Source organism: Martes martes (genome assembly GCF_963455335.1).
Source record: "Martes martes genome assembly, chromosome: 7".
Taxonomy (NCBI): Eukaryota; Metazoa; Chordata; class Mammalia; order Carnivora; family Mustelidae; genus Martes; species Martes martes.
The window spans coordinates 124,594,383-124,615,799 of NC_137894.1; the positions used below are offsets into that span (position 1 = coordinate 124,594,383).

The 21,417-nt window shown below is 35.7% G+C and overlaps 1 protein-coding gene across 1 annotated transcript in view; it reads left to right on the forward strand.

The window, feature by feature from the left end:
* CEP128 (centrosomal protein 128) overlaps nt 1–21,417 on the forward strand; it is a 396,464-nt gene that overhangs the window by 70,468 nt on the left and 304,579 nt on the right. The window contains exons 10-13 of the mRNA XM_080808359.1: nt 5,784–5,870; nt 8,638–8,712; nt 10,258–10,390; nt 17,849–18,000. Of these exons, the coding sequence (XP_080664485.1) occupies nt 5,784–5,870; nt 8,638–8,712; nt 10,258–10,390; nt 17,849–18,000 (447 nt within the window). The remainder of the gene's footprint in view (nt 1–5,783; nt 5,871–8,637; nt 8,713–10,257; nt 10,391–17,848; nt 18,001–21,417) is intronic.

The window sequence follows — 21,417 nt, forward strand, 5'->3', positions numbered from 1 at the left end:
GAGATAACATAGGACCTACCTCTATTTCATTCCAGCTCCATGATTCTTACCCAAGCTGGCTGGTCTCTTTACAGTGGACAAAGGACCTATTTGTTCTTTAATTTTATTTTTTTTAAAGATTTTATTTATTTATTTGACAGAGAGAGAGATCACAAGTAAGCAGAGAGGCAGGCAGAGAGAGAGGGAGGCAGGCTTCCCACTGAGCAGAGAGCCCGATGCGGGGCTTGATCCCAGGACCCTGAGGCCATGACCTGAGCAACAGGCAGAGGCTTTAACCCACTGAGCCATCCAGGCGCCCCTATTCTTTATTTTTGAGTGTGTTTTTAGAGCCTCTTGATAAACATGCCTATTGCCAAAGTTGTGGGAATTTTTATGGTCAGATGAGATGTCTACAAACATCTTCCTTTTCTCCTTTACTTTCTAGAAGAAAAGGCTGCTTTTTTTTTTTTTAATATTTAACCGTGAGAATTCAGAATCCTCTACCTCTAAAGAAATGCAGTAGTATGATACTCAATGTGTTAGTTTTTTTAATGGAAATAGTCACACTTAAGGAAAAGAAGAAAAATTATTGTTATTAAAGATTTAAATGTGCTCCAGGGATGCACTATTAAGGCTTAGCATTGTTGCTGTAATCTTAAACGTGTAAAAGACAGTCTGAATCCTGGAGCAGGGCACATGATAGCTTTATAGCTAAACTGCTTTTAAGGGAAAAAAAAAACAAGCTTTAAAAAGCAAAATAACATAATAATGGAAATTCATTGGCATGTGATTTTTTTTCTCTTTTTATAACTGCTTTTACTGGGTCAGTTTTAATATAATTCTCATTGTTTGATCTAAATCAAATGGAAAAGAAATCTAGTGCAGCCTTATATTCTTGAAAAGATGTATATGAGTTAAAGTTTATTGTTAAGGTTTAAAGAAAGCTTGTAATTTTGATTCAGTTAGTTTTTAAAGTCTTCTTCAGTGTTATTTGTGTTTTTAGAAGTTAAAAGTGCATTAATATGTATTTACTAGGTCTGAAGAGTTAGATTTTCTTTGTCTTTCATTTTAAACTAGGTAATATGTTCGGTATTCTGGGCTAGAATATTGCATGTGTGTTTACTTGTTTACTGACCGATGATCTATAGGAAGCAGAGATGATATTCAAACTTAATGACATTTCTAGATGAAATGGTGGAAATATAGTAATTTGCTTTGGTTTGCTTCTTAGGACCTCATTTGGCTCCTCTACTGAAAACAATAGAATTTAAGTTCTCATTGACTAAATTTTTCTAAGACTTATATATCCTTAGAGTAAAAGGAGAAGTAGAAAAAGAGAGGTATTAAATAACATTTTGGGCATCAAAGTACAACTCTAATTGAAAAGTGTATATTTGGGGGCACCTGGGTGGCTCAGTGGGTTAAAGCCTCTGCCTTCGGCTCAGGTCATGATCTCAGGGTCCTGGGATCGAGCCCCGCATTGGCTCTCTGCTCAGCATGGAGCCTGCTTCCTCCTCTCTCTCCCTGCCTCTCTGCCTACTTGTGATCTCTGTCTGTCAAATAAATAAATAAAATCTTTAAAAAAAAAAAAAAAGAAAAGTGTATATTTGGAAAAGGGATATTATAAACAACAGTTCAGATGTTGAAGGTAGAAAATGAGGAGGAAGGGAATATTTTTTTGCAGATTCCGAGGTATCCAAAAGAATTAGAGGTTCTTTTATTCAACTAGCTCATATATGGAAATTAGGCTTTTTGAAAAAGTTGACTTTCAGAAGAATTATGTTTTTATAAGGTATAATTCCATGTTATAAAACACAATTTGTTTAATTAAAGTTCAGCTTATTGATTTTTGTTTCTTTAATATCAAGTGAAATTATTAATATTTATACTAATTATAAGAAATAAAGATTGAATATCTATTAGTATGAGCATGAAAATAATAATTTCTCACATTGCCCTTTCAGGGGAATGGATTTTGGTAACTGATAAGTCTTCACAGGGTTGGGGAAGTAGGAGTGTTGGGTGTGGTTACAGGTATAACTGCTCAAAATTGAGTACTGGAGTAGAGGCAAACTGCTCTGTATAACCTGGAGAGGGAGATTTAGAAGGCTGTGGGGGAGGTCCAGAAGGTGCAAAGAAAGTAAACAATGAGGATGGAGAAGATGTAAGGGGACAGGGAATAAAAGGATAACCAGTGTTTGGTGGAGCTTTGATGAGTGTACTCTATTGATCCATAATAGTTTTATATAAATTCCAGCTCACTTATTAGTGTTTTGGGGGGTAAGCAAGTTATCTTGGGGGTAAATGCAAAGAGTTTTAGTGTTCTACATACTGGTGAGCACTGCCCTCTGAGTTAATGTACTAGGAATCTGGTGGCATCAGAGTATAAGGGTTGGTGGGGGAAAATTTTGTAGGCTGAAAAAGACCTGATAGTGTTATCTTTGCTCTGGCTTTGAGTTAACATTGGTAGGTGAAACATTAAGGATATTTGTATAGTCTCAAAGTATCTACCAAAATAAGTGTTAATTACTTTAATGGTTTTTAACATAACATCACACATTTTTTAATATTTTCCCTCTGTGAAATGGAGCTTAATTCTCCTTTTGAGTTGGAGTGGCTTCTGCTCAGGAGTTTGAATCCAGAATCAGGCTATTTATAGTTTGATGAAACTTACCAGCTGCCAGACAGAGGACCTCTTCCCTGTAACAACCCCCCCACCCCCACCATGGAAAAGCCTAGGCTGGTTTATAGCTCAATGAACAAATATTGAAAAGATAACCAAATTAAGTTTAACTTATTTAAAACAAAATGGGGCTAGGCTGAGATGATGATGTTGCGGAGTGAAATAGTTCAAACTTTATGAAGTGATTAAAAAATGTAGCAACAACATCTTTGTATCTTTTCATTCTCTTACACATGCCCATTGGCTGAGGAAAGCAGCATGGAAAGCCACTTGCATTGGGTGGAAGTAGTCTGCCTTGATATCTGCTACTTCTTTTCCATTTGATTGAAAAATCTCCAGGGTTTGTATAAGACCAGATGTCAGGTACAGCCATCTTTAGTTGTGGGACATATGTCCAAGAGTCAAACCACTGAAGTCTGGCTGTCATTTGGGTAATGAGGAGAACCCGGTGTAGTTCCTTTCAAAGAGGTTTAGGAACAGTCATGCCAAAAGGAAAAAGATGACTCACAGAGGGTGCAAGAGGCTGAAGTGACTACCATACACAATGCCTGGGGTTGTTAGTTCATCTGGGTTCATCACCTTCAGGTCCCACTTCTGACACCATATAATGTCAACCTGCAGGCCCTTTATAAGCCTGCAGTCAGTTTCAGGTTTCTAGGGTAGTCTCGTGCAGGTAAAATTTATAAACACATTCTGCCATGAATAGATTACAGCATATAGAGTTAAATATTATTACAAATTCCACTGACCCTACAAGAAAGGACAAATATCAAACATCAAAGTCATTTGATAACTACCTGAAAAGCAGTACGATTCAACTACTTGTACCCCACTTTCCCTCTTAATAAAATTGGCTTAGTAATAACTTGTGATTTATAAATGATGTGGTTTGAAATGTTGGGGTTCAGAGCTGATGCCTAAAAAAGAATTCTTGAGACATCTTTGGTGCAAAAGGGTGTTTTCTGTTTGTTTGTTTTTTAAAGATTTTGTTTATTTATTTGGCAGAGCACAAGCAGGCGAGTAGCAGGTAGAGGGAGAGGGAGAAGCAGGCTCCCCGCTGAGCAAGGAGCCTGAGGAGGGCCTGATTATAGGACCCTGGGATCATGACTGGAGCTGAAGGCAGTCACCCAACCAACTGAGCCACCCAGGCACCCCAAAAGGGTGGTTTTATTAAAGTAGAGGGACAGAACTCATGGTAGAAAGAGCTGTACCAGGGTTACGAGGAGTGACCGATTATATACTTTCAAATTGGGAGGAGATTAAGGATGGCACAAGCCTCCAAGGTATTTTGGAGGCAGGTTTCCAGGGCCTTGAGGAGGCTAGCTATTGTTAGGAAGAGATCATTTATTACTATTTAGTTAAAACTCAGTCATGAGACCCTTCAGATGTGTATCAGTGGGTCCTATGCTTGGAGGACGATTGCTAACATACATCCTGGGAGCTAGAGATAAAGGAATTTTTCAAAGGAATTTTTATATGTTAAAGTAGACTTCTAGGATCCCGAGGGTGAGGGTAATGTTAAGCAAAGATTGCCTTTTGCTCTTAGCAAAGTGTTAACATCGAGGCAGCTGAATTCCTAAAGGAATGTCACTCTGCCTGTTGCAAGAACTTGTCAGTGGGCTGTAGGTAGTAAGCAAATCTAATTTTTTCTTTTGTGTTTGTTTCTGACATCGTAAAGATTAAATGTATATGTTCAATGTATATGATGTATTTAATATATAAGAAGAAGAATGCTTGGACATAGTGAATGCTGTAAGTGTTATAATATTATTACTATACTCAAACCAAAATTATTTTTCATTTTGATGATGCCTCTCTGATTTTTTACTCAATTCCTTTTTATTAGAGTTGCAACCATGGGAGAGGGAGCTGTAATTTCCTGACAGGAGGCCATGGTTATTTCATATGCATGTATATTAGTAGCTTCAGCATTGTGCCTGACACATAGTAAATGCATTTAGGAGTTACTTGTTGGATATGTAAGTTAAGGAAGTTGAATATGATTGATTATATTTACATCAAAAAAATTTTTTTGGAAGATTTATTTATTTAATAGAGCACACATGAGGGTGGGAGGCCGGCAGAGGAAGAGGGGGAGAGAGAATTTCTAGCAGACTCCCTGCTGAGCACAGAGATCCAAGGCAGAGCTAGATCTCACCACCCTGAGGTCATGACTTGAGCAAAAATCAAGAGTCAGATGCTTAACTGACTGAGCCACTCAGTTGCCTCTGCATCAAAATGGTTTTTCACACATTTGCTGTTTGTCTAAAAATTGTTTTTCTGTTGGGCAGCATAGATCTTGTTGGGAGACCTCTGGCATTTGGCTTTTCTCAATTTGGGTGTCCTCTGAACATACACCTTGCTAAGTCTAAATGTTAGAATTATCAAAGTTTTTCTTAAACAAAGAGGATGTCTTTTAAATGTCATGAAAGTTTGCTGCAAGTATATATATATTTTTCCTTAAGTTTAATTTTGTTTTAATATAGAGCAAACCCAAACACCCATTTTTCTGGTTACCCTTTGAAATTCGAATTTTCTTGAAGTTCCTTTTTCCATTTTATTAAAGAGAGACAAACGTAGAAAAGAATGCTCTCTTTTCTCTTTGTGAAGAATGGTTTGAAGAGCCAGTTCTTTGTAGCGATAAAATATCATATATGTAATACATGTGCAACAAGCATGTTTCTATCTTAAGATTTTTTTTTCAGAATTTGAAAAACTAGTGAGCTAATTTTCGCATGTCTAAATAGTTGAACAGATAATATGATTTTTATACATTATCTCACCTGGAAGTAAGCTTTGTTTCCAAGAGAACTGTTAGCTGTCTCTACTCCCTAAATGTGTAACAAAATACCCAAAGATGGGAGAAAGTGAAACTAAGTGGAAATTGATTAGAAAGATCAAGAAGTTGTTTATATTTGATATATAAAAATAAATATCACTATTGAAGTGTTTTTAGGACTTCAGTGTATGAGAGAGGACTTCAGTGTATGTAATTCCTTTGTATATGTTGTACAACTCATAATCATCTTCTTCCCCCCTTTTCTTAATAAATCCTAATAGTGTCTTTCAGTTTTATGTGTATTTTGGAATAATACATATTTTTTCATATCTTTCATTCTAGGCATTGAAGAAACAAGAAGCTAAAGCAGATGAAAATGAGGGAGTCATGAAAAATAAGATAAAACAGACTGAAACTGAGAAGAGTCAAGTAAGATTTTGAAAGTTATCTTTCAAAAAGTAATGCTCTTTGAAATGGGGCTGGTGATACTTGCTGAGTACCTTGAAAATTGTCCCTGAGATCATCTGTTAGAACACAGTGAAGGCTTTATGTTTTGATATGGAGTTGCTTGATTTGATGGCTCGCTGTTCTCTGCTGCTTGCTCTGGGAAACATGTACAGGTCATTTGCTACCTTTTCAGTTGGCCACTCCCTTTCTAAGAGGCCAATTGAACTTTATCATTCCTTGCCAGGGAACATTTAGGGAGCTTGACTTTGTTGCAGGGTTATTTAGGAAAGATCTGTTGTTTAAAGGTTGGGTATTTTGAATATATTCATTTTCATCATAGAAAATAGGTGCATTAAATATTAAGAACTTTTGACATATATTCATGTCTGTGAATCTATAGAGCCTACCATGTTAGAGTTTGGCATTTAGAGGACAGCCAGCTCTTCTCAGTTTGCAAATGAATAGATTTAAGGATGAGCCCAAGATAACATATGATAAAATGAAAATTTGCCCTGATGTAATGTTCTTTGCTTTGTATCACACTGTAAATCTACCTTACCTCCTTGATTTTTATTTCACCAACCTATGTTTAGTTAAATGATGCTTCCATGCTCCCATTATGGTAAGCAAGTCATGTCAGGCCATTATGTTTGCCCTTAAGGAGTTGAGGCTGCTGATACTATCCAGGGAGCGTGACCAGTGTGGGCTTTGGTAGATTTTGAAAACATTTTAACTGAAGTGTGAGTCCTTCCCTCTTTATTTCTCCAGGGAAACTAGAAGATAAGTGAGATAGTATTTTTTGTGGTTTCTGTGATTCTATATATACTTTACTTTTTTTAGAATATGATTTTTATTGGCCACATGTATAATTTTTTTAAAAAAACCTATATAACCAAATTTAAAAAGTATTTTGAAATAGTTACAGATTCATAAGGTGTTGCAGGACAAAATGTAGAGAGAGGTCACATGTGCCCTTCAACCTCTTTCCCTCAGTGGTAACATTTTGCATAACTGTCCTTCCATATCCAAACTGAGAAATTGATTTTGGTACAATCCACAGAATTTATGCAGATTGCACCAACTTTATGTGCACTCGTTCATGTATGTGGTTCTATGAAGTTGTATCATGTATAGATTCATATTACCGTCTGCACAGTGAAGATCCAGAACTACAGTGCCCCTCAGTGCTACTCTTCAATTGCTGTACCTACCCCATGGACAATATTTAAAGGACTAATACATGGGTAGTAGTTTGGTCAGGTGAAATGATAACTTAGGATAATTATCACAAATCTAAGCGCTTAATAACATCTTAATATAAATTTGTGGTTTCACAAAAGAGCCTTACTGTTAAAAGATGCAAACATGTCTAGCATATGTAATCTCAGGAATTTTAACAAATATATGTCCAGTCTATAGGGGTGAAAAGTAATTAATTTCCCTTTACTCTTCCAGGTTCTTTGGCTGGTCTAATAATTAAGTTGACATAAAATAGATTAACGGGGGCGCCTGGGTGGCTCAGCGGGTTATAGCCTCTGCCTTCAGCTCAGGTCATGATCTCAGGGTCCTGGGATCGAGCCCCGCATCGGGCTCTCTGCTCGGCAGGGAGCCTGCTTCCTCCTCTCTCTCTGCCTGCCTCTGCCTGCTTGTGATCTCTGTCTGTCAAATAAATAAAATCTTAAAAAAAAAAAATAGATTAACAGGAGAAAAAAAATCTGATATTGTATTTATAGGAGCTGCATAAAAATATGAGCTCAAAGGCAGACAGGCAGTTGAGGCTTATATACCATTCTGAGTTGAGGAAATGGGACAGAGGATCTTGGGCTTCAAATGGGAGAAAGACAAATCACCGGAAGAGGAGAAGAGCAAATGTTTGGTAAACAAATGTTTGCTTTGTTTCACAGATAAGTCTTTCATAGATAAAAACTTATCTTTGGTAATAGCACTCTTTCTAGTACAGACTCTCTCTCTAAATTCTTTAATGCAATTAAGGGATAAGTAAAAACTTTTCCTGAGTCTTTGGGTCTTGATTCTCTTCAGCTCAAAAAAATCCTTACACCAAAGAGGCATGTTTGGGGCAGGGCAGAGAGGGTGGTGGCATATTCCTCTCCCCTTCACATCATTATATTTTCAACTTGTAGTAAGCTAGGCACATTCACACTTTTCAGGTGTTTGGTCATCTAACTAGCACATTTTCTGTGAATATTTGTTTTATGATTATATTATTAAGGAAATCTTAAATGTCTTTAATTTTAGGAATGTCATGAATAATGGGAAATATTAGGAATGTTGGAATATTAAGAATATACAAAATCACCAGTTGGATGAAATATACTTTAGTCATTGGGTCCTTCAAGTTTTATTCTAATTCAGTTCATATGACATTACATGTACCAAAGGACAAAATTGCTTTGGAATTTAGATTACAATGATTTAGAACTGGAAAGAATCTCTGAGACTGTCTAATATAAAGTCCTTATTTTAGAGATGACAGAAAGGAGACCTAAGGAAAAGAGTGTCATAGTTGAGATGGAACTGACCCCCTGAGGTCTCGTCTGGTTCACTTTTTGTTATGCAAATAACATTTTCGTGGAGACATTGATGTTTTGATAGCAAGATATTTTTTCATATTAGCTGTAAATATCTTCTGAAAAATTCTCCAGTTTTCTCCTCTTAAACTATGTCCATAATAATTTAGTTATTTTCTGCTCCACTGGATATTTTTCTTTATCCTTTGTTGAAACTTTAGCTTGAACAGGAATTAGAGGTATCCCGAAGGTTATTGAATCAGTCAGAAGGCAGCAGAGAAACACTTCTGCATCAGGTAAGTCTATGCAAGCTATGATAATCTGCTTTTAAATTAAATAAGGATTGAGTCTCCTTTTCTGTTAAATGTCTTTGTGAAAGGTAGAAAAAACCCACGAAGGTCTAGAATTTTTTTTTTCTCCTAAGGAATGTATATTAAAACACATAAGCAAAGGATGAAATCCTTTCAGGATGAGTCAGAACAAGCTGGTACAAAACACGGACCAAGTTCCCACTGTGCTAGTGTGTCTTGCTGATTGCTGCTCCAATTTAGGATTTATCTCTCTTAGCATAACCAGTGTAAAAATGAGAGTGGATGTGTAAGATAAAATTTTCCCAGGGGCTTAATTTTATTCAAGGAGGCATTGGAGAGTGAAGGAAGAAATAAAATACATGAAACAGACCCTTACATATTTGCATTGTCTTATATTTATGTTTTCAAGATGCTACCTGTCCCTTTTAACCAAAGATAAAGCTTAATTTTAAAACATAACATTTTGCAACCCATTAGGCTATAATGAGAGTTTGGTGCTTCTGCTATTTAAACCTCAGTAACTTACATACAAATGGATAAGGGCATATAGGTTTCTAACTGCCTCTCTGTCTGTGTTTAATATAAACCGCACTCATACCTTTCTCTGTTCTGAGGTGTGGCTTACATAACTCGCTCTGTAGTCTGCTAGGTAGGCAAAGATGTCAGGCATCATAGATGCTTAAACATTTTGACAATTAGTGCTGAAAATACACCATAATACCTCTTTTGCAAAACCTTTAAAAATGTTCACTGGCTTTGTTCTGCAGCTATTCATACAAAGTCTGAACTTTCATTTTTGAAAGTTTATATTTGTAGTGCTTTCCACTCTAATTTTTTTTTTTTCCTGAACTCTGACTTGTGATTTCTGATCTCATCTTTTGAAGTAAAAGTTTACTGTGTTCAGGTTGTCATTGTGACTTTAACTGAGTCTTTTTGAGACTCCTAATTTGTTTAATGGTTCCTGGGGACATATCTGAAATGTGCTAGGCAATTTGCTAGTCTTTAGAAATAGAGACGAATAACATAGTCACTGACCTCAAGGAGTTTATAGTTTATTCAGCAGCATTTATTTCTTATTTTGAACATTACTTTGATATTAAAATATGCTAAATTGTGATCTTTTCATTTGAGTTTATCAATCAATAGACCATATTCATAGAAAAGGAGTGAAAAGTAGAAAAACAGTTATGGGGGTACTTGGGTTAATAGTAGTAGAGTGGACTGAGTTCACAATAAAGGATTTTTTTTCCCCTTTGGTGTCAAATTCTTTGTCTCAGTAGACACAGAGAAGGGGAAAAGACATTCATTCTTTGTGGAAGGAATGGGAGGTGTAAAGAAATAGAGCAAGAGACTATTCCACTGTGCTTGGCATAACAAGGAGATTAACTTGGCTTCAACTTGTGCTGACAATAGCCCGTTAGAAGTAATATTTTTCCCTAGAAAAATAATTTGAAATAATTTGTAAGTTCAGTTATTCTTTTCCCGCATTTAAAACTGATGGAAGTGTCATTTTTGACTGTATGTATTTAGGTGGAAGAGCTCCGTACACAACTTATGAAAGCAGAAGGTGATCGAAAAGGTTTACAACATCAAGTATCTCAGATGTCCAAGCAACAGTTGAACCTTCAGGATGAACAAGGAGATGACTGGAGGTTTAGGAGAGGTATAATTCTGATTTGTAAATGTGTGGTTTTTTTTTTTTTTAATCTTTCTTTAATACTTCCCATTTTCAGAATTGCATCTCATACATTGTGCTCTCATCATCTTATTTCTTGATCTAAAACAAAGTTATTCAAAAGCTAATCATAATTTAGCATCGATATTTTTTCAGACCTTATCTTTTAGATTTGTGTTTATAGCAGTATTGAGCAGAAGGTACTAAGATTATTCTCTTTGCCCCCTGTTCCCACACATGCATAGCCTCCCCTATGATCAAATTCCTCTCACTGGAAGTATGTTTGTTATAACTGATGTGTACGTACCCTTGATATATCATTGTCATTTGAAGTCCATCGTTTGCATTAGGATTCATTCTTGGTGTTGTGTATTCTGTGGGATTGGACAATGTATAAATGAAATTTAGGCACCATTACAGTATCATAGAGTGATTTCCCTGTCTTAAAAATCCCTTGTGCTCCACCTTTTCATCCCCCTCTCCCCTCTAACCACTGGCAACCAGATCTTTTTACTGTTACCATAGTTTTGCCTTTTCTAGAATCTAATATAGTTGAATCATACAGTGTTTCAGATTGGCTTCTTTCATTTAGTAATATACCTTTAAGCTTCCTCCATGTCTTTTCATGGCTTGGTAGTTCTGTATCTCTCCCTCTTTTTTTTTTTTTTTTTTTTTGGCATTGTCTGAATGTACCACAGTTTATTTATCTATTCACCTACTGAAGACCACTTGGTTGCTTCCAAATTTTGGCAATTATGAGTAAAGCTGCTATAAACCAAACATCTGTATATAGGTTTTTGTATGGAAAGAAGTTTTCATTTACTTTGAGTAAATACCGAAGAACATGATTGCTGGATTGTATGATCAGAGTATATTTAGTTTTGTAAGAATCCTTCAAACTGTCTTTCAAAGTGGCTGTATCATTTCTTCATTCCCACCAGCAATGAATGAGAGTTCCTGTTGTCCCACATTTTTGTCAGTATTTGCAGTTGTCAAGTGTTCTAGATTTTGGCTATTCTAATAGGTTCGTAATAGTATCTTTTTTTTTTTTTTTTTTTTTAATTTGACAGAGAGAGACACAGTGAGGAGTGGGAGCAGGGGGAGTAGGAGAGGGAGAGGGTGTGGGAGAAGGAGAAGCAGGCTTCCCTCTGAGCAGGGAGCCTGATGTGCGCTCGATCCCAGGACCCTGAGATCATGACCTGAGCTGAAGGCTGACGCTTAAGGACTGAGCCACCCAGGCTCCCCTGGTATCTTTGTTTTAATTTACATTTCCCTGATAACATATGATGTGGAGCATCTTTTATTATGCATATTTTTCACCTGTATATCTTCTTTAATGAGATATTCATTAAGGTCTTTGGCTCATTTTTTAGGCAGGTTGGTTGGCTTCTTGTTGAATTTTAAGAGTCCTCTTGATATTTTAGATAACAACCTATGTCTTTGCAAATAATTTCTCAGTCTGTAGCTTGTCTTTTCATTCTTTTGCCTGTGTCTTTTGCAGAACTGAGAAGTTTTAATTTTAATGAAGTTCAGGTTATCAGTTATTTCTTTCATGGGTGATAATTCTGTCTTCTACCTGAAAAGTCATCATCAAACTCAAGGTCATCCACAACTTTGCCTGTCTTCTAAAAGTTTTGTAATTTTGTGTTTTATATTTGGGTCTGTGATCCATTTTGAATTAACTCCTGTAAAAGGAATTCTTATTTCCATGCGTAGAAGTCTGTATCTAGAATTTTTTTTTTTTTTTCATGTGGGTGTCCGGTTGTTCAGCCCTACACTATTTGTTGAAAACAACATTTTCTCTACTGTATTGTCTTTGCTACTTTGTCAGAGATCAGTTGACTGCTTTGATGTTGCTTTATTTCTGGGCCTCTGTTCTGTTTCATTGATGTATTTGTCTATTTTTTGTTGTTGTTGTTCTTACCACACTCTTGATTATTGTAGCTTTATGGTATGTCTTGAACTTGGATAATGTTAGTCTTCCAGCTTTGTCCTTCTGCATTGGCTGTTCTGGATTCTTCACATCTCCATATATTTTTAGGATTAGTTTGTTGATATTTACAAAATAACTTGCTGGGATTTTGATTGGGATTGCATTGAATATGTAGATCAGGTTGGGAAGAACTGACATTTGGCAGCATTGTGTCTTCCTATCCACGAACATGAACTGTCTCTCCATTTATTTCCTTCAACTATGATTTCTTTCATCAGAGTTTTATAGTTTTTGTCATACAGATTTTGTTAGATTTATATTTAAGTATTTTCTTTGGATGCAAATGTAAATGGTATTATGTTTTTAATTTCAGATTTAACTTGTTCATTGCCGATATTAACATCCAATTTTAATCTCTCTTCTGCTTTATTTTTAAACCCATTTCAGACATATTTATCTCATGGGGGCTTTCTCCTAGAAAGAGCCAGCAAAGCTAGTTGTGGAATTTTTTCCAGCTTCTTATTTCCATGCCTAAATATGTGTGTGTGTACTTCTCCTTGTACTTAAATTGGAAGTACCCCTACCTATGTTTTCATTTTTTTTATCCCAATGTGAAATATGTACAATTAAAATTTGAGATCCTGTCTTTTTTTGATCAAGATCCGTGACAGAAATTAATCATCTGGCAAAAGTGGTCATGAACCATATGACCGGCTTTTTCTTATGTAGATTAAGAATATTTTGTGTTTGAGAAATAGAATACCTTTTTAGTGGTGGTATTGATTTAGGTTGTGGAATTTAGTGAGTCTAGATGTATTTCTTTTTGGAAGTTTACTTGTAACAGAAATAGTAATATTGAAATTTTATAATGGTTTCTAATAGACTAGTCCAGATTGCTCAGCTTATAAATTCTTTCCATAAGGAAGCTTCCTACTCAAATATCTGAATTATTGGAGAAACTCTTGGGGGCATTTGGTGTACTATCAAAATCAGGAAAGATAAATATTTTCCTAGATTCCCCACATATAACTCAGTATGTTGCCCAAGTTAGAATTTCCACATTGCCAGAAAATATTCACTAGGCAAATTCTGGCATACCTATCCTAACATAATTGCATGCCATTAAGTTCACTTAAGTTTCATGTGATATAACTGAAATATATTTTGACATCAAATATTTTAAAATTTATTTTTAAAAGTAAAATCCCAAGGTTTTTGATTATTCATCAAATATTCATAAAGATGCACATAAGACTTATGTAACACTTAACACTTATTTTGTTTGGAAAAAGACTGTGGTACATTTGTTACATGTTTTCTTTCCTTATAAAAAATCTAGTTATTCTTGGTGTAAGTCTTTGAAGACTAGAAGAATGTCACTTTTCTTAACTTCTTACAAGGTTTAAAAATATCTAGAAGGTCTCATATCAATATGACAATGAACTTCTTCACCTTCTCTTAATGTTCTAAAATTTTCATCTTTATGAATACTTGTATTTTTTTTTTTTTGAATCTGCATAAAAAATCACACTCGTAGTCACACTCTGGTTGCTGTTTGTTCCTCCACTGGTTGCAAAGTAACTTCCACATCGTTTTTATTTATTTATTTATTATTATTATTATTTTTTAAAGATTTTATTTATTTGACAGACAGAGATCACAAGTAGGCAGAGAGGTAGGCAGAGAGAGAGAGGAGGAAGCAGTCTCCCCACTGAGCAGAGAGCCCGATGCGGGGCTTGATCCCAGGATCCTGAGATCATGACCTGAGCTGAAGACAGAGGCTTTAACCCACTGAGCCACCCAGGCACCCCCCACATCTGTTTTTAAAATCGACTTTGCTGGGGCACCTGGGTGGCTCAGTTAAGTCTTCCTTTGGCTCAGGTCATGATCCCAGGGTCCTAGGATCTAGCCCTGCGTTGGGCTGCCTGCTCTACGGGGAGTCTGCTTCTCCCACTGCCACTACCCCTGCTTGTTCTCTCTCTCTCCCTCTCTCTCTCAAATAAATAAGTCTTTGAAAAAATAAAAAATGAAATCAACCTTACTTTACTAGTAGTCTTCTGAGTCAAAGTCAAAGGAATCATGCTATTACTTTTCTTAACTTGATCCCAGTTTTTTCCTCTTGCTTCTTGGAACTCTTTAACTGACTTCCATGTTTCTACTCTTTCCTGGTTCTTCTTCTTTTTTTTTTTTTTTTATTATTTAATTTTTTATTTGACAGAGAGAGAAATCACAAGTAGGCAGAGAGGCAGGCAGATAGGAAGGGAGAAGCAGGTTCCCTGCTGAGCAGAGAGCCCGATGCGGGGCTCGATCCCAGGACCCCGGGATCATGACCCGAGCCGAAAGCAGAGGCTCAACCCACTGAGCCACCCAGGTGCCCCTTTCCTGGTTCTTCTGAGTTCCTTATTTTCATTCTTTTCGTTTGAATCTTTTCTGTTTGTTTACAGCTTGTCTTTTAAATACTGAGTGTTGTCTAGGATCATCTTTATGGGGTTTCTCACTTAATATTTCTCCCTAGAGGTTGTTAGTTAAATCTTACGCTTTAGCTGTCACCTGTAATGAAATCTTGAGTCCACTAATCTTTAGCCCCCCAGTTGGAGTCTCTCATTGGACATCTCTCTGTGCTATTCCACATAATGCACCAGTCAACAAATCCTTTCCTCACAAACTGTTTTTATTTCCTGTTTCAGTTTGTGCCACTATCCTTTATCCAAGTAGCCAAGACTTGATTACAAAGAACATCAGAAATTATTCCTTCTCTCCTCCTTCTGCTTCATCCTTGCCTATTTATAGATCGTGGTATTTCTTGAATTTGGCCCATCTTTTTTATTCCCACTGTCCCAGTTTAGGCATGCTTTGTCACATTTGTATTACCCTCTTATTCTAGTTCCTCTATGATCTGTCTTCGATACTGCTGCTACTAAAGGGATGCTTTCTAAGCCACAAACCATTCATGTCACTCTTTTTAAAAAATTTTTTTTTATAAAAATATAATGTATTATTAGCCCCAGGGGTACAGGTCTGTGAATCGCCAGGTTTACACACTTCACAGCACTCACCATTAGCACATACCGTCCCCAACGTCCATAACCCCACCACCCTCTCCCTACCCCCCACCCCTTAGCCCCCCTCAGTTTGTTTTGTGACATTAAGAGTCTCTTATGGTTTGTCTCCCTCCCGATCCCATCTTATTTCGTTTATTCTTTTCCTACCCCCCAGACCCCCCACGTTGCATCTCCATTTCCTCATATCAGGGAGATCATATGATAGTTGTCTTTCTCCGATCCATTCATGTTACTCTTGCTTAAAACCTTTTGCTATATGTTATTGAGCTCTTACTATATATGCAGCATTTTGCTTTTCATTAGTTCTTAGAACTTCAGTTCTAAGTTCTAAGAACTAACACTATAAGAAGGGTACTAGTCTTATTCTCATTTGAATGAGTTAGGGAAAAAAAAAAAGACTGAAGAATAAAGAGATTACCTAAGGTCATAGTTATGGGAAGTAACAGACCTGAATCTCTTTCTCCCCAAACCTGAATTCTGAACTGCTATGCTGTACTGACCCATCATGTTTGTAGCAAGTGTTCTTCAAAGTGAAGTGTGTGAGACAATCCCCTGGGTGTGAGAGGAGAGTGTTTGTGACACGATTTTTATTTTATATCTTACGTTTTCAGTATTTTAATTTTGCTAAATGTTTCATTATATATGTATGTATGTGTGCCTAAGTATATATTTATATATATCCATACTATTTTATGTGCATCTAGATTATGAAACTTATCAAATTACTATGTTTCCACATTAAATATATGTTTCACAAATTATGTATATGTATTTATACATGTATTTGTATGTATTAATATCTCCATATTTTGTATATCTTCCTGTTACTTTGTATATACTCTAATATATATCCTGAAATATGTCCATATATTAAGATAGACACTCTAAAGATATATATTATATGCACACACATATGCCTATTTATACCTATCTAAATATAAAATTTAAAATATGTATTTGTAAAATGAATAAATACTTTTACACATAAACAGATATGCATATTTTCAGGTTGGAAACCGAGCAGGACTTTGCAGAGTACGGCCCAAGGGTCAAATCCAGACTTGTAAATAAGCTCTATTGGAATACAGCTGTTCCCATTCATTTATTCACTGTCCAGGTTACTTGTGCAATGCAATGGCAGAGTTGAGTAGTTGTGACAGAGATCATAAGGCTAAAATATTTACCATCTGACCATTTACAGAAAATGTGTGCTACCTCCTGGTCTATAGGATAATTTCTAAGCTCCCTAGCAATGTGTAAACACCTTGCTCACTGTCCCTCTTCCTTCCCTCATATGTGGTAGCTATGTGGAAGTGCTGAGTGCATTTATCTGAAAATTAAATCCAGTATTGTATCTCTGTGCCTTATACCGCTTCCTTTCCCTGAATTATCACCCCAACTCTCCATCTCCTTTGCTTGGTGACATTCTGTATTTATTCTTTAAATCTAACTTACTTTCTATGTCTTTCTACCTGAGTTTTTCATCAAGATAGCGTTAATCACTCTATCCTTTGTACTATTTCTGTATGATAACTGTATCTGTAAAATATCTGTGTAGTATCTGTCATTGCTTTTATCATGCTATTAAAATGCCTATGTATCTTCTACCCATGTATGTCCATGATGTACAATTTTGAACACTTAGGTAACTCTTAAGTTCACATGTGTCTTATGAATGATGTATAAATTTAATTTGCTAGTGTTTCCTTCTTTTCCTTTCCTGGAAAGGAAACTACTAGAAAAACAGTTAAATTGATAATACATGTTCCAATTTTTGGCATCTTAGACTTAAGGATGTAGTTTATATATCTTATTTCTATTCTTAGAGTATAAGGTTATTGAGAAAAGGTTTTTGTGTAATTATGTTTGAAGAAGATGATATTACAGTGTCCTGTGCATCACAGACCAAGTATGTTGAATTAAATACTAAGTCTGTCTGTATTGTTCAGTGATATAATTTCAGGTGGTAGTCTCCAGGATTAGTAAGTTAGTTAGTGATCATACACAGAGATTTAACAGTATCATTTGTTTCATTTGCAAGAAAGAATTGTTTTGTGTGTCAACTTCAGTAACTTTCAGCTAATGTATAACTTAGTTGAACATTCTTTTAGTATTTGTGTGTTAGAATTTGGAGGTAGAGATTTAATGAAAGCCAAAGAAAAAATATGTAGGATTTTCCTGAGCTCAATTGTACTAGAAATCCGATAACATTTCGAGTTTTATTATCAAAATAGAATAATATTGGATAACACATCAGTGTATATATTTTAGAATACTGAGTGAGACTTGAAACAATAGGCTGGCAAATTCTGAAAAGTCTGTTGAGTGACAGTGTTAATAAGTGGGTTATGTTAGCTGGAATATTAGAACATCAAGGCTTTGTACCATTTGAAAGTACATTCTCCTGTGAATAAAGAACAACAATCAAGCTTTACATTTTTCTCTTTCAAGGGGTTGAGCAGGAAAAAGAGAATCTGGAGAAGCAGATGTCAGATTTGAGGGTGCAGCTGAACTTCAGTGCAATGGCATCTGAGTTAGAGGAAGCGAAACGGTGCATGGAGCGAAGAGACAAGGAGAAAGCACAGTTTGCAGCACAAATAGAGGTGACTTTGCTATTTTTAAGTTGTATTCAACTGACTTTAGTTTTGTTTCAGAGAATTGCTTAATGAAGTTTTGATAGAAAGTTTGTGGTATTTTATGAACTCTAGCATACTGTAAAGTTATGTAGATGACTACTTTAATTATACATAGATATGTCTATGGATTCATTTCTCTTTCATTGGGACCTTAACACAGGAACCTATTAAACTTGAAAATATTTTTTTGTAGTGGCAATCAAGCCCTTCCTTCAGATAGAAGGGGTCTTTCTTGAAGGAATGGTGAATTATCATTTATTTTGGGGGTGAAACTCGCACAGCAAAAAAAGGTACCATAAAGGTTTTTAAATCTCCCACAGCTCTACATGAGGCAGAATTGGGATAATTATTCAAAACTATTAGTAATCAAAAGAAAGAACTTTATAAAAAGGAAATGTCTTAATTCTGATATAATTATGTATATTATATCAAACTTGGATGACACATTTGGAAATAGATATGTATCAGTCCTCTTACGTATCTGTTTTTATTAGTGGAGTTGTATTCTAGTTGTAATAAGATACCACATTTGAAGAATTTTCTAAATTACAATGAAAGGTAGAAAATTGGTGTTAAAGACACCTGACTTTATATAATCCAAAGGAAATATTTAATGTTACTGAAGTTTGACTTTCTCTTTCATCTTGTCAGTGCATCAGTGGAAAATGTATTTTAGATTTGGATCAAGATTCAGATTATGAAGATAATGAAATATTGGCATACTTTTTACAAAGCCCTCTACATGTATAATAAATATTTATCAGAAATATTATCAGAACAATTGTAATTGTAGGACTTCTAAAATTTGCTTCATGGGTATTAATTATTTTAGCCTTTGATCCTGATGACAAAAGTGCTAAAATATTATTTTTCCAAAGTTAAATATTAAAAATTAAAAATATACTATGTTAATAAGTATCAAAGGTAGAGAAATCACTTTGCTAAGCTGTTTATAATGACATATTGTTCTGTCCTTCTTCCCTCCCTTCCTTTCCATTGTTTCATTTCATTTACCACTTGCAGAATCATATGAAAAAAAATCTCACATTCATAGGCATTTAAAAAATTATAATAATCTAATAATGCTTTTGTTCAAAGAGCCTGCTTTCCCCTTGTCCTAACAATGGCTCTTTTAACATTTCACCTGGGTTAGGGAAAGAGTTGGCATTCTCTTGGGTTAGTTTGGATTGGTTGTACGGGTTTGGATGTGAAAGACAGTTGGACAGAGAGATTGAACATTTACTCACATACCACATACTTAATGACTGTTCATTACATGCCAGGCACTGTTCTAGATGGTGGTGACATGGCAAGGAACAAAAGCTGGAAAATTTCCCTGTCTGTGTGTGTGATATTCTAAAATTGATGCATAAAGTTCTTTGAGTTTGTCTCAAATCTGATTCAAATTCCTTTTAGAGGATGAAAGATTTTTTTCTCCCAGTTGCCATCAAAAAGGAATTATAAAAAGACATTGTTTATTCTGGAAGAAATTACCATTAACCGGTTTTATTTTTTCCCCCTGACTTTATTTTTAACAATAAAATAATTACCTAAATTTTATATCCATTCTTTTAGATTTTGTGATGCTTCTGATTATGGCTTTTCATACCTTGTGAAGGCCCTTTGAATATCTCCAAGCTGTTCTCAAAATGACGTCTAGAGTAGACTTGGTGAAGATAACAGTCATAGGTCACTCAATGTGACTTCTGTTGGGTATTTGATTGAAATTTAATTGAAAAGCATTTGGTTTCTGCTTTATTTTTCAAAAATATTTGTTGTTGGGGGCCCCTGGATGGCTGTTGGTTAAGCGTCGACTCCTGGTTTTGGCTTGGGTCATGATCTCAGGGTCATAAGATCAAGCCCTACGTTGGGTTCAGTGCTGGGCTTGGAGCTTCCTTAAGATTGTCTCCCTCTGTCCTACTTGTGCTCGCTCTCTCTCTTTGGAAAAACAATTGGTGTTGCCTTATGCAGTCTATAATGAATATTAATCTTCTTTAGTTTCTTTTTAAAACCTAAATATAAATAAGAAAACATGCACAAAATGTGACTATTGGTCAGACCCCAAAACATTTGCTGCAGTCCTCTTCCTTGTGGTTTGTTCAATCACTAGTCTCTTTCTCTTTAATCTCAACTTCCTAAGACCTTTCCTCCAAAACCTTATACACAGTCTTTTTCTCTTTAACTTTCCTACTTATTTCCATTTTCTTTTTTCTTTGTTCCCATTGTTCACTATTTCTGTAATGTCCTCTTTTTGTGGAAATCCTAAGCCTTTTCCTTCCTGAAGCCGCCTTCTACTATAGCAGCTATAAGTGAAAGTCCTTCCTTCTGTACCCCGTCCTCTTACTCACATCACTAATATTCTTATTGCACATTTTTCACACTGCCTTAAAGTATCTAGGTATATGTCTTTAAAATTTCAAGATGAGTTGAAATGAAAGAGATAGGGGACTTCAGAAGAAGGCTGCCCTGTCACTAAGACAAATCTGACCTCGATATCCTTACCTTGGTGAAGACCTCATGTTTCAAGGTCTTGTTCTTACATCTGGGAACTTGAATTTTCTGTGTCCTAGAATTAATGTGGCCCAGGAGACTGGTTCATACTAACAAACCCATCAGAAGACAGTGTATAAAAGAGTGCCAGCTCATTGATGTACCGTGTGGGGGCTCTATATGGATATTTAAACACTTCTATGCGGGGCACCAGTCTCCCAATTTTCTATACCTGGGTTATATAAATTAGTAACCAAAAAGTTGCTTGGTAGACACAATCAGAGAATAATGATGTGTAAGTGACTGTTTGTTCCTGGCTATGGTAAGGCTCTCCCATCCTCTACCTCTCTTTCATAGGGTTCTTGTAACCAGGGATCTGTTTATTTCACCAGATCTTGTTTTTATTTCTGGAGCATGTTGAACTGATTTCTTTTGTCTTTCTAACAATCTCCTCTGCCTTCACTCTGATGCTCATCCTTCTGTTTGCATTTTCTTTTGATGTGTTGCTGTGCACAGATTTTGCTCTGGGCCATTTACCAGTATGCACTGATGTTGTAATTCAAACTTGTGGCATTCTGGAAGCCATTTATGAATTAAATACATATATATCCTTTTTCAGGTCATAAATGAGTATGTGTTAAGAACCAGGTCTTATCTCTGTATTTCTTTGTGTCCCTTGACAGTGTTTTACCCATATTAGGACTCAATTAGTATTTGTTGACTGAAGTAGTAAATTGTAGAACACTTTTTATGGTTATTTTTCAAAGCTAACTTTTGTTGTCTGGCCATTCTTTAAAAGCACATTAATTTCTGGAAGAGTTGTCTGTCAGTATTCAAGGGAACCTTTGCTTTTTCTCACTAATTGCCTTAGTTTTTGTTGATCCAGAGTATATA